At 43.4% G+C, this 11558-nt stretch overlaps 1 protein-coding gene across 5 annotated transcripts in view; it reads left to right on the top strand.

The window, feature by feature from the left end:
• Positions 1 to 305: 305 nt before the first annotated feature.
• LOC113808317 (basic salivary proline-rich protein 1) overlaps positions 306 to 11558 on the top strand; it is a 141132-nt gene continuing 129879 nt past the window's right edge. Inside the window, exons 1-3 of one of the 5 annotated variants that reach the window (XM_070131363.1) lie at positions 324 to 567; positions 822 to 880; positions 1009 to 1204. In XM_070131363.1, coding sequence (XP_069987464.1) covers positions 855 to 880; positions 1009 to 1204 — 222 coding nt within the window. In that variant the 5' untranslated portion in view covers positions 324 to 567; positions 822 to 854. Of the gene's footprint in view, positions 568 to 811; positions 881 to 1008; positions 1205 to 2682; positions 2757 to 11558 lie in introns of those variants that run through there. The other 4 variants (XM_070131366.1, XM_070131362.1, XM_070131367.1 and 1 more) reach the window with 4 other exon arrangements.

An 11558-nucleotide genomic window follows, 5' to 3' on the forward strand; every position in this document is an offset into this window, starting at 1 on the left:
TATCTTCCTATTTTTCCATCTATTTATCTTTCCCTCCCTCTTCCTCTACTTCCCTCTCCGTTGTCACTCTACATTTTCCTCCCTTACCCTCTCAGCTTTCGCCGTGTTCCCTCTTTCGTTCTCCCTTCTCCTGTCCTTTTGATTGTAATTTGTCCAACTTTCTAATCCTATGAATTAATAAGTTCTATAAAAGTGCTTATGGACTTCATGAAGTACTGTCTTAGCGTATGAGGCAACTCCGACATTAAGGGAAGTCCTTCCTGTCTGATAAGATATTGAGACCACTCTTAGCAGCACCGATGTTTCATGGGTTTTTAGCTTACTAGTTCATTTGCTTTGAGTGTAGATTGTCACACTTTATGTTCATACATATTGTATAATTACATAGTGTGAGGATTATGCCTGAGTATTAATAATTTAGTTGCTGTGAACAATGGCAGCTGATCCGGTGTATGGCAATTTTGAATCTCAAGACGGAGTTCGGAGTGATGAAGATGACGACCCAGTATACGGAAACCATGATACTCTCATATTCCGGAAAATTGTAGAAGAAAATTTAACCATAGAGTAAGTTTCCATGACTTCTTCGCAAGTTGCTAATGTACCCCTGATTCTAGATCTTTCAGAGATAGGGTTTTGAAATGATCTTTCTTTTGCATTGCATAATTGAATTGTTTACCATTCTGTTTTTCCAATGGCTATTTTAATTCGCTGCTTAACTGTTCAACATGAGATCTTGTCACTAAATTCCTAATCTTAGGAAGGACATGTGTCCTTTGTCGCCCCTTCCCAACGCTTATACGAATTATTTGACTGCGTAGATACGGCATCGCCATATAAAGAAAGGCCAAGAAATGAGACGGAAGTTGCCCATTACAAAGTAGGCTAAACACCGGACAACTTACGTATTGATTTTTTACATACTCATGTGTTTTTGTCATTTCTTTGGTGAATTACTGGGTATTTATTATCTATCTATTTATGTTTTCATATGTTTATTTTTACTAGCAACATTATTGGGTCAAGATATCAACCGCCGTCCCATTTCCCGGCAAGTCGGCCGCCTCAGAGCAGCCAAGCGGCGGAGCAAGCGAAAGGTGGCAGCGAATGGATGCACGTGATTGACTCCGATGATGGATGGTCGAGTGACGAATTTGATGACATTACTGATCAAGATTCAGTGAACACCAACCAACCTCATGATGTAAGTAGGATTCAAATATGCACTCAGCTTGTACACTGTGTGCATACACCTTATTCAGCCCTAAACAAAGTAATATTGTCATGAATTTGATCCAAGTTTTGACTCAACGCATTTCCATAACTTACCTCAAGACATCTGTATTTTTTCTCTCTTTGTCAAATTTCAATGAATTTCAATGCGTCTTTTTACGGGGACTGTCCATAATTGGAGGCTAACCCCAGTTACTTTTCATTATTTTCCCCATACACATATTTGGTGTACTACCGTTCTAAATTATGTAATAGTTGTAAAATTAAGAAATAGCATAAGCATCAATAACTCCCGAAGGAAACGAGGTTTCTTTATTCGTGCGAATAAATCTAAAGAAAAAAAAAAAAACAATTTACACCCACAAAAGGGGAGGAGAATGCACATTAAGGCTTTCCAATACTTAAACAGAAAATATTGATTTGAGGAAAAAAGTCAGTTTCAGTTAACTTTATCATAGTATTGTCATGAAAAAACAACAACATTTATTTGTCTTTCAATTGCTCTCCATTACGTCAAGATATACTAACTGGCTTCCATTGGTCGGATTCAATAACATATAAAATTGCAGTGCATTTACCATTGCGTTTACCAGTGATGGCTATGTGGGATTTCCGAAGAAATAATAACTTGCATCGCAAGAGTTACAGTCGTAAATCAACTCGTTTTAATGGTAGCCAACATGCATAATATTTTAAGTTCTCCGGCCAGTCACGGAATATGTAAATAGAACTAGACACAGCGAGATTTTAAAAATCATTTTCATAGCTAAAACACCTTTCAAGCACATGTATAAAAAAAAAATTGAGATTTACTTAATCATATCCAACATGTAAGATGTTAATAGACTTCCCTGGCTATTTATCGTATAAATAGGAACTATTACAAACACTTATTAGTATATCATTGTTTACCGCAAACCAAAGAAACAGTGCTAACAGTTTTTATTTATCTATTTATTTCTAATTATTGTTAAACTAAGAAACGGTCCAAACACAATTTTTATTCATTAACATCTTTCGTCAAATAAATGAAGTATTTCAAGTTCATTCTTGCCCATGACTTTGGAGTTTGTTGTCCGTTGCCAAAGCGCCGACAGACACAGGAGTTTTTATACTTGGTTAACATTGTTATTGCCGGTTTGTATATCTGATAAGTAATTTTTTCTATAGAATTTGTAGTAATTATGTCAGAGAAGAGTTTTTAATGAGTTCACATATATATCCATTCCATGCACTCTAGAGTATAATAAAGACTTGTCTACCAATAATTTTACGAAAATTTGTAGATTTTACTTTTGCTAATTTCATATTAAATTCGCATTTCTTCGTCTTGTCTATAGTGTAATATGCTTGCCATCATACTAATTAATTATATCATCTACAAAAACAAACTAAAAAAATTTGCAAAATTATTTTAAACGAGATATACATGTATTGACATCTTCCCAGAAAGAACCAGGGGACGTGCCAGTTCTCAGACGAGTGGTAAAATTTACCATGGTAATTCCGATGACAAGTTGTTAGTGAGTACCACTGCTGTTTGTTTACCATGGGAATGATCATTATTAATGATTTTGCCATCGTAAGTCCATTAGCGAATCCGGCCCCTGGCTGTATGAAATAAACGTCGCGTGTGGGAAGGGAATAAATCATAACCCAGACAACATGGACTGTTGGTCTTAATGCATTTGTTTGAGTGTCTACTCATGAGAACACGTGTGCGCACAAGTATATACATGTATACGTAGACAGGTGTTTGGTCAGTGTCATTTACATAATAGGATGTACACGTTGAAGTCAGGTTATATCCAGTGCATTATTTATGAAGTTGAAAATTATCTATTTGTTTATTTTTTTCTCCAACTATGTTAGTTCCATTAGAGAGGAATCGATTTTAATAGGACATTTTTGGTTACTAGTGATCCATTTATTTTCGCACCAGTGGTGATATTCAGTCAACAACAGCATAGTGTTATACCCTAGTTTTTCGACATTGGACTGTTGTCATTGGAGTTAGTTGTCCCTGAGGTATCGGGAGTGATTCGAAACTGAGTTATACCACTTATTAGACACATGCCCATATAATCATAAAGTCTCGTAAGAAATAAGAAAGAAAGAAAAAAAAAAGGCATAACGTCGTATCACAAGTCGGCGACTATCACCTTTACCTACACATATCTTACTGTAACAAAAATAACACATTATAATTTGACATTACCTACTGATATGGGCAAAAGAGTCATCCCAGGATAAAGATTGCATAATAAAAAATAACCCATTAACTTTTTTTTTATGGAAAATAAAGATATGATTGAATGTAGACACAAATCAAAAGTAAGTTAGAATTAGATAGAATAAAAGTAAGCTAGAATTAAGCATTAATCTGTTTCAAAGAGCGTAATATAGATTACCATAAGCAAACGACCACGTGGTACGGCTCCCACAGGGGCTTGTGTGCATGTTTATTTATCGAGAAAACGGAAGTAAAATAATATGATAGATCCATAAAAAATATATATTTCTATTATACATAGCAGAAAGATGCAATCATGACAGACGAGTAATGGCAGATTTACCAGCCATTTTCGTAGTGAGTGCGTTTCGGGAGTGTCAGACCCGTCTATCGGAATGCTGAATGTCATACAAAGGTCGTATCCACAGTTTCAGGATTTTACTCATCCAACTTTTATCTGATTAAATGATAACTATTTTGAAGTCGAAATTTCACCGTCAACTTAACTGAAAATCGCCCCGAAGTAGATAGTGATAGATAGATGGATGAATAATAATAAAAAAAAAAACAATGATACATATCCCTAGGCCTACATCCAATGTATTTACACCGCTGATGTAAGACTATTGTTTAATTTCTTGGGACCACTTCCAGTGGGTTAGGTTTTTAAAGTACACTTGGAGCAGAGAGTAAAAATTTTACAATTGATGTAATGTAATGTAATGTAATGTAATGTGTAGTAGAGGCAGGGGTGATTTGGTATATTTGGTAGATAAAAAATAAAAACTTTGTTACGTAACGAACTGAAGGGGAGGGTCGGCCTGGGACATGATTAAAAAAATGTTCGGAAAAAAAATATGTCGGCAGGATTCGTCTGTATGAGCTAGAAGTTTGGAAGCGAACTTTGCATATATAAAGAACAGAGCAAATATGATCCCTCTTCAATGTGTATGGATGCTCGATTTTTGATGAGATGAGAAATTGTGTGGTCATTTAGCAACGTTATATGGAGGTAACCCCAACATTTACAGAGCTGTGACGTGCAAAGTGGTCCCACCAAAATGGTGCTGATCTTGACTCCAAATTTTGCCGCCCGCCTCAGCTGCTCGACCCATTTTTTGAGATCAGTGATTTACACACATTGACCCACTTATGTATGTGACGAACACAAAAAAGAGCTAAATAAATGTTCTTTATTAATGTATGTATTAGGATGAAAGTCATATATATATATATTTCAATTTTTGGGATTTCTGACATCAATGATAATGCCTTAGCAAGAACAATGGGGAAAGCAATCGAGCAGAAACCTTCCAAAACCTCTATCGAATGAAGTGTGGTTGTTATTAGTAAATCTGAAAGTCGGGTGCGAAGATCGGGTCACATACTCAGAAACTGTCAAATGTATGCATTAGAATAGATTAATGGTTTTATTATCCGAAACTTTGCTAGTCCTTTAAATACGATGATATACACGTGCAAACAAGTAAGGCAAATACAAGTGCTACTCATGCTATCATAGAACAAACTTTTAAGTTGCACAGTAGTGAACTTATTCAGAATGTAGCTGCTACGATAGTATGCGCAATTATGCAAAGGTTTTTACGTCACCTTATGCACAAGTACAGTTATCAGTGCAATAATGCTCCCGTCAGCTAAACTTTTGCTCATTGCTGCTTGTATGAAAAAAAACAATGTATGGGCAAGTAACCAATCAGAGTCGTAGATGTATAATCAATTTAAGATGTGTTTTTAGTGCAATAACGATATCGTCTAATATTTTCTTTGCTTCTTGCCTTTAACAAATCGACATCGCACTTTTTTCCAGAAATCATTTCCATTGTACTTTGATGTCTACAATGATTAAAGCGGGTAGATACATCAGAGGCAAATAATTTTCGCAGAGTGTATGATTTAAACTTCGTAAAAAGTAAAGACTGGCAGCTCAGAGCAGTTTGACAAAACGAACCTGATACAAATATCTGACTATAAGAGTTTTTAACTTACCATATACAGATATGGATGTCTGCTTGTAGCCCTTGAGGCTCTTTCAAATGTTTCCAAAAATGCGCTAGATTATACATAGAAGGTATCATCTGAAACCAATCTAAGGTGAAAAAGTATGTCGCATAGTTTACCAAATGACCTATGCTAGACAAAGGGGCCGCCAGACGCCCTCAAAGGGGCCCTGAGTTCATATCTAACCTGGGTTAACCATTAGAAGTGCATAAAGCATAAAAGTGTGTAAAGAGGGGGGGGGAGGAAGAGTGGGGATAGGAGGAGGAAAAGAATTTTAGGAGAAGGAGCCGGGGCTTCACGCAGCCTGCGGGGTAAACTTGAGGTAATAGTTGGAGTGGGTTTGTTGAAAGAGGAAAAGTATCGAGGGGCCCAGCACCATCGGCAGACTCGCGTGTTCGCCGCGCGGCCGCACCTCGCGAGATCGTGCGGCGAGGTAAGGCCGCGACTTGTGGCGCGGGGAATACACCGCGACCTTGAGCGCGGCTCGCCTCGCCACATTTTTCCCAGGGGCGTGGAGCATTGCTATGGCGAACACGGAGCCTCTCGGCTAACTGAGGGGGAGGGGAAAGAAGTTAGCAGGTTTTTGGCGCCATCTGCGGTATGCTCGGAGCCACGGCCTCTCGACCGTAGCTCCAGAGCTGTCCGTCGGCTAACCATCACCGCTGAAGCAGGATGAAGCTCGAGTGAGACCACACACAGGCTGGACCTTCCCGCCCGGATCGAGAGGAGATCTCTCTCCCTCGGCCGCAGGTCTTCCGGAGGGGCGCGGCTCGGGCGGCCTCACCACGATTGGGTTAACTCCATTGGCCGTGACGCTTCTTTCCTCGGCTCGCACAAACCCTTACGCTAAAGGGTTTGTGGTCCTAGCACGAGTACTAGCAGCAAGCGCCACGTGTCGGAAACCGAAACCAGTGGGATGTCAGGGTAAGGATAAGGATGAGGGTCAACGCTATGGCAAGGATATGGTATGAGTGAGGGTGAGGAGTGAGGTGGCGGTCACAAGCGTCAGGAGACGAGGTGAAGGTATTTAAAAACGGGGATAAGAGAAGGCAGTACCTGGGGGAGATTACTTTATTGAGGAGATTAAAAAGGTACAGGACCACAAAAACCAAAACAAGTGAACAGACAGAAAGAGAACACGAGAACAACTGAACAAAACGAGTGGATAGGGGAAGGGGAAATTTGAAAGGAATGAGTAGAAGGTGGCTTCAAAGTGATGCGGCAAAACCCGAAAACTGCATCATTCCCTGTCCCATGCCGGAACGAAGGATGGAGGGTGAGGCCATCCAGCCAGTGGTGAGTCAAGCACGGAATTTGTTGGTCTGTCTACAGGCCAACTTACCCCACATGATGTTAAGGAGGAAGCGAGAGGCTTCCTCGCGGAGTTCAGACGTGCAATAGATCGGTCACGACCCACTACAGGAAACCGTCTGAGTGCTTCATTCAATCAGAGCAAGCTGGAGTTTGTGTTTGTTAGTGTTTGCTGTTGGTGAGAGTAAAGTGTTTGTGTGTGAAGGAGAGAGTTTTTGTTTAGATGCAGCTCGTGCGTGAGATTGCGCGTCTGGATCGACCTAGCCAACACGGGGTCCTCCACCGAGATGGAAGTACCCGCGCCGGCTCGGTCGGTCGTCAGTAAGTCACTCAAGGTACACCCATTCTACCTGGGTTTACCTTGCGTGGCGTAACCTGAGCCCTGTAGCGGCTCCGCGATCGACGGCTCCTCGAGGTCAGGCAGGGAGTCCTGTGAACCGGCGCGTAAATCCTGAGAATCGGCGGACCAATTCCCGATGCTCCCGCGCTGTCCCAGGGGTCATCTGGCAGGAAGCATGGCTCCAGCCCAGAGCCCAAGCCCGGCCTAGAGAACGCTCTCGACATCGATGTCGGAGTCGCTACTGTCGTCGTCAAGAATGGTGTCATCCAATCTACGACGACGAGCTTGAGGGATAGGAGGATCCTTTTTGTCTTTCTTGGTGTGCGTGGATGGTGGTGTGGTTTGTTTGCGTTTGTGATCAGTGGTATTTGTAGTATGGCATGCCTGTGCTGTTTCTCTATGTCTTCGTTGTGGCTGAGGTTGCAAAACGAGGTGTCGGTGTTGTGAGGAAGAATGAGGCTCTGGGTGAGTGTCTGTCACATTTCCTGTGGTTTCTGTGTATGTTGTGGCGTACTCAGGGATGTATAGGTTTTCGTCTTCAAAGATTTCCTCAGGGACAACAATGCTGTGGAAGCCGTTTCTTTGGAGCATAATAGGGACAATGTTTGCGAATCTTTTTGCGTTGTATTTGGCAGCAATGAGACTTACGTGTAATATGGCCTGGATTTTTGGGTTTGTGTTAGGTGTGAGGGTGCTTGTTTGGGGTTGTGTGGGCAGAGTTGTCCGTGAGGAAGTCGTGGGTCGTCTAGGTGTGCTGGTCTGAGCAGGTTGTGTAGCAGCTGTTGTTGCGTAGGAAGGGACAGTATTATTGTCTTGGCGGAGCTCAGCTCGTTTTGCCTTTAGTATTTCCTTCCGTTTAGGGCAGGATCCACTAAATGCGACCTGCGATCCCTCGCAGTTGCAGCATTTGATGGTTTCAGTGCACCTGGCGAAGAAATGACCGTCGCCGGCGAACCGAGAGCATTTCTGGGGGTGTGTGCATTGGTGTTTTTTGTGGTGAAAGCAGTAGCAGTTTAAGCATTGGTCGATGTGAATGAAGCATTCGGGTTCCAATTTATAGGTGGGGACCGATGTATTGAACATCATGAGTCCCCGTGAGAGAAGTTTCTGGGCTTCCTCGGGGGATGAGACGCGAATCTTGACGATGCGCGACTCGGGCGGCTTATAGAAGTCGAGAACAGTGACACCATTCTTGACGGAAACCTCCTGCCAGATGGACTCGCACGATCGTGGGGGGATCGTCTTGTCGATCTTTTTCGCCACGATCGTACACTTAGCCTTCATCTCGGGGGAGGGAACAGGTGAAAAGCCATGATCTTTGAGCTTTCTTTGGCCGTCGGCCGAAAGAAATGGGGTCAGGTGTTCAGGTTTGGCAACTGTCACTTTGAAGCCATTATGGACCTTAAAGAGGTGTGTGACTACCACCTCAGTGATGATGATGTTCTGGAGAGCCTCCTCACAAGAGATAGGCTCTCCAGTGTACGCCAATTTGATAACGTGACCCATGGGTTACGCCATAGCGAGGGTGATGAATGATGGGTAGAGGGGAGGCTAGCAGAGCTAATTAACTGGACGATGAAAGGTGGAAGTGGTATCAAAAACGGTGAGGCACACAGGGTAGCCAACTGTCTCTATGTGGGAAGGCCGGTCGGGGTCGGAACCCTGCCGAACGGGTGTGAGCCCTTATATGTTCGGCCGAACACTTCGCAGCGAAACTATTGGCTGCCACTGTGCTTCGTGCTTTTAATTACTTGCACATCAAGGCTTGTAATTAAAAGCACTAGCCCAAAGCAGGTATCGCGTAACTGTACCCAAAGCAGTTACACCAAGGGCCAATCGTCTTGTCCGTCGTGGGGGTGTCAATCTATCATCCACGATAACAACAAAAAAAACTTGGACCTAAAAGATCCAGGTATGCCCTCATTAGAAGTAGCACTCGAAATCAATTTCTAATGAGCAAGCCACTCCCCACAGTAAGGTAGTACTCTATTGGTATAGTATCAATATTTCAAAAGAAAAAAAAATAAGAACAAGAATTTCATGTTTTTAGGCAAAATAAGCTAAATAAATAAATATTTATGGTTTGGACACATTGAGCCAGTTGGGCCTGGACGTGATACTGTAGCCGACCCCGGCAACCTGCAGTGCGTCATACATCCCCCAGGTTGGGTCCAGGTCCACAGCCTGTCCTCTCGCCCTCACCATCAGCAACTTCTCGACGACGCATACCGAGACTTGACTGGTTGACCATGGACACCTCACGGCTCGCCCATTGGACCGCAGGCTCCCCTCGTTCCCGGGTAGCTGGCACAGCTCAGACCCACTTCAGCTCCCGCACCCGGGCCGAGTTCAGCACTCGCGCCTGAGCCTTCATCACGAGAGGTCACACCTACTGCTCCCGCGTGACATTATTGCTACACGCTTAGCATTATCGCCACTCACTTGTAGTGGCATTAACGTGACTCGTTTAGCGTGATCCTGAAGAACTTGCACTACTGTCACTGACTGTGGCATTAATGTGACCCCCGTAGCGTGGATTGTTTACGCAAACTCGCTTGCTTGCTCTCTTACACCGCATTTCCTGTGTTGTTTGTCCCCCACGGATACCTGCACCCTCGAGCTGGCCGTCCTTTGGATATTGCACGCCAACTCAACGAGGGTGTATTCGTTGAAGTGGGCGGTGTACTGGAATTACGCCTCGACCTGCGGGTGGGTTTGGGGATATCCATACACCCCAAGGGACACCCTCCGGCCCATACCTCGTGTGTGACTTGTTCCCCGAGGTTGGATAAGGAGGTGTAGTGATAGGCATCTCCACCCTGGCCCCATCTCCTTTTAGAAGGGGGGGGGGCTTTAGAGAAGGGTGGACTTTGGTAGGATTTTTATGGTGAGTAAAGTAAATCTGATGACCTAAAATGACCAGAGTTCGTCTGAAAGTTAGTGGGAGCCTCTCCGACTACCTCCGGTCGCAGCTCTCCCGGATCTTAAATGAATACATGCATAACAAAAGCAGATGCCCAAATAAAGAAACAAAGTACTGCTCTGAATGTGGGGAAATAGGACACACCTACACAGAGTGTAGTAATGACTACAAAAAGTATCTCATATGTGCTGGCGAACACCGCACGCTGGCAAACAGCTGCCCTGAAAGGAAAAAGATGATAAAAGAAACAGAAGAAAAAAAGACAGAAAAAGCAAGGGCAGTACAAAACAAAACATACAGTGAAATGGCAAAGCACGCTGTTTCTGCAACTGACTCAGCCACAAAAGAGACAATCATAAAATCTATCCGAAATGCTACCCCCCAAGGTGACCCAACCAATAATACAACTCCCCAATAACACCTCTCTCGAAATGCTGACGATACTCATCATTGCTCACCTCACGTGTCTAAAGGAACAAAACCCTGACTACAATGCCATTGCCAACAGGGGCCTACGCAGAGCTGGCCTCCCAGAAGTCACACTTGAGAATGACACCAACTCAGCTGAAATACTCAGGGTCATTGCCCCAGAGCCCAGGGAAGACATCATGGGGATCGCCACCTCGCAAGAGAGCATCCTCTCGCATGTTAAGAGCCCTCGACAGGCATGACAGGCTCTTCAGTGAGCAGGAGGAAGAAACAGGAGAAGAGATAAACATGGAGACCGCCTCCAACGACAACATGCAAGCACGCACTTTTGTTCCGCCAGCAGGCCCCACCTACCTCTCCTCTAAAATGTCCGAGGGGGCCAGAGTAAGATCACGATCAGTACCACGCGCACGGAGTGTCAATCATGCCAAGGCTTAAGCACAAGCCAACCCAGCCTCTCAACCAGCCAAACCATCCAAGCATCAACCTCGCAAGCCTCAACCCCACAGGCTTCGACTTCACAACCGTCAACCTCACAAACTACTCTCAAAGACGTCATTCCCACAGACCCCAAAGTCCTCGGAATCAGACTGTTAGCAAACGAACCGAAGAAATTCCACAACAGCAGGAAATCCATTGGCAATGAAATAAACAAAGGAATAATAAAATACACCTTGAGCAACCCGGAATTCCGCTCGCCAGAAAAAGAAACACAAATTTTGAAATACCTACGCCAGGGAAACATTAATATCATGCCCAGCATGATTGAAAAACGTAACCCCAGTAAAATACGCAATGGTTTCGAAGAACCACGACAAGTCTGCCCGGGCTCAAAGAAAGAGTTTAAAGATGGCTAGACTTCGTATAATACAGCACAATGTTTTCCTATGGACGAAAGAACGAGCTCGCGAATTCGTAAACACGTACCGCGAATTCTATCCTGACATCATCCTAATAAACAGCCATGGCAAGCCAGAAACCGAACCATTAAAGATATACACCTACAACACCTACACCAGTAATAAATCTGGCGAAATACATAATGGGGTAGCCATTGCCATAAAAAGAAA

This window comes from Penaeus vannamei, chromosome 16 (genome assembly GCF_042767895.1).
Source record: "Penaeus vannamei isolate JL-2024 chromosome 16, ASM4276789v1, whole genome shotgun sequence".
Taxonomy (NCBI): Eukaryota; Metazoa; Arthropoda; class Malacostraca; order Decapoda; family Penaeidae; genus Penaeus; species Penaeus vannamei.